We start from the raw sequence: 2,500 nt of genomic DNA, 5'->3' as shown, positions 1-2,500 counted from the left end.
AACCGGCACAATGGGGATTTTTGTGCATGTACTGCTTTTGTGTTTGGTAAGGCGCTATATAACATATCATTACATATTAAACATAAAAACAACATTATTTGTTCTTATTCCCCAGAAAATTAAGTGTATCTGTCTCAGCCTCATTACTCTAATGTCCGATGGCATGTTTGTTGTTTACGTGCATCCGCAGGACTCCACGATCATGTCCGGGACGTCCGCCTTTACGATGGTGTGCTGCGAGTTGAAGTAGACCATGGAGAGCGGCCGTTTCTGCGTGGGCACGCAACACGACGACACCGCCGCGTGAATGCCGTTCGCCTTCATCTGACTGAACAAGGTGGCATGGAAAGACGACGCGATGCCCGGAGACCCCGACAGATGCTCCTGACACTGTCCCATGCAGAAGTTCATGTGGTAGCCCTCGGGCGCAATGATCCAGTCCTGCCACTGGATGTCACGGAACTTGATGTAGAAGTCTTTCTTGCAGCACACTTTCGGGTCGTCGCCGCAGCGCAGCGAGCGCTTGCTCAGGGCGTGTTTGAAGGCGTTGTCTCGAAGCCGCACTTCTGCCACCAGGAACGGCTGGTGAGAGGAGTCGCTGGAGGCGCCGTGGCTACACAGGTTGTGTCCTCCTTCTTCACAATGCACCTCCAAGCGGAGACTCCGCTGGCCCCTGTCCAGCAACGCCTGAAGGGTGCTGGTAATAGGGAACGTTTGCCACCCACCTCGCGTTACCTCCAGGCTCCTTTGGAGCAGCAGTGTGTGATTGGTGTCGCCCGTCCCCGACAGGTAGATTTCGGCGATCATGCTGTCAGCATGCGGAGAAGCATCGGCTGGGCGCACGTACAGCCACAGAGATGACTGCAGGACCAGCATGCTGTGATCTTTCTCCTGCAGAAACTGGAATGACAAACTGGAGTCAATTCCACCAAAGACTTCATCATCTAAAGAGAAAACGTAAAGAGTGGTTAGAATATTATCCAAAAGCCTTTGGGGAAACGATGTCTAAATGATCAAATGCTCTAATGTACAGTGGGGTCCGAAAGTCAGAGAACACTAGCATCCTGAGACCCCGCGTACACATGCGTGGACATTGCGTTTTGGCTTCGCTATAGGTTATATATGATTTAATTTAATTTAAACCGACTGATCTCAGTTCAGGAGACTCTGAGCTGTCAGTAAAGGGTTAAACATTCAATGCACAGAGTCATGTGACCAAACAACATGGCGCTGATCACAGCGGAGTTTGTGTTTGGGCGACACGACCACAAAACGACATCTGGTGAGAAACCTCATTAAGTTTTTACACTGAAACCTGTTTGAGTCAAAAGATTAGAGTCTCTAGTGTCATCCGATATGCCGTTTTAAACATTTGAGCGATTTATCATGAAACGGCGCGCTGATAAACACAATGACCACGTATGTGGACTACAGGCCTATATTCACTGTGCATCACATTGAGAATAAATGAGTGCATCTAAAAACTGATAAATGTGTCTTTCAGAGGCTTTATATGGAGTTATGATGAACATAAGATGCATTTATATAACTGTCCTGAGACCAGTGCAGACAGACAGCACACTGGAGGTTAAGTCGTGCACTAAATAGGGAGCAAGGGAGCATCCTATAGCTCTCCTATAACTGTTCTGAGACCAGTGCAGACAGACAGAACACTGGAGGTTAAGTCATGCACTAAATAGGGAGCAAGGGAGCATCCTATAGCTCTCCTATAACTGTTCTGAGACCAGTGCAGACAGACAGCACACTGGAGGTTAAGTCGTGCACTAAATAGGGAGCAAGGGAGCATCCTATAGCTCTCCTATAACTGTTCTGAGACCAGTGCAGACAGACAGAACACTGGAGGTTAAGTCATGCACTAAATAGGGAGCAAGGGAGCATCCTATAGCTCTCCTATAACTGTTCTGAGATCAGTGCAGACAGACAGCACACTGGAGGTTAAGTCATGCACTAAATAGGGAGCAAGGGAGCATCCTATAGCTCTCTATAACTGTTCTGAGATCAGTGCAGACAGACAGCACACTGGAGGTTAAGTCGTGCACTAAATAGGGAGCAAGGGAGAATCCTATAGCTCTCCTATAACTGTTCTGAGACCAGTGCAGACAGACAGCACACTGGAGGTTAAGTCATGCACTAAATAGGGAGCAAGGGAGCATCCTATAGCTCTCCTATAACTGTTCTGAGATCAGTGCAGACAGACAGCACACTGGAGGTTAAGTCATGCACTAAATAGGGAGCAAGGGAGCATCCTATAGCTCTCCTATAACTGTTCTGAGACCAGTGCAGACAGACAGCACACTGGAGGTTAAATCATGCACTAAATAGGGAGCAAGGGAGCATCCTATAGCTCTCCTATAACTGTTCTGAGACCAGTGCAGACAGACAGCACACTGGAGGTTAAATCATGCACTAAATAGGGAGCAAGGGAGCATCCTATAGCTCTCTATAACTGTTCTGAGACCAGTGCAGACAGACAGCACAC

The 2,500-nt window shown here is 48.0% G+C and overlaps 1 protein-coding gene across 1 annotated transcript in view; it reads right to left on the bottom strand.

Annotated features, from left to right (window-relative positions):
- Positions 1-2,500, bottom strand: part of LOC127646802 (inhibin beta B chain) — a 4,140-nt gene that overhangs the window by 600 nt on the left and 1,040 nt on the right. Inside the window, exon 2 of the mRNA XM_052130705.1 lies at positions 1-944. This exon is cut by the window's left edge and continues 600 nt beyond it. Within this exon, the coding sequence (XP_051986665.1) occupies positions 175-944 (770 nt within the window). The 3' untranslated portion in view covers positions 1-174. The remainder of the gene's footprint in view (positions 945-2,500) is intronic.

The sequence above is a fragment of the Xyrauchen texanus genome, chromosome 7, assembly GCF_025860055.1.
Source record: "Xyrauchen texanus isolate HMW12.3.18 chromosome 7, RBS_HiC_50CHRs, whole genome shotgun sequence".
NCBI lineage: Eukaryota > Metazoa > Chordata > Actinopteri > Cypriniformes > Catostomidae > Xyrauchen > Xyrauchen texanus.
Note: the sequence above shows the minus strand (reverse complement) of the source record. Positions and strands in the feature narration are given on the sequence as shown.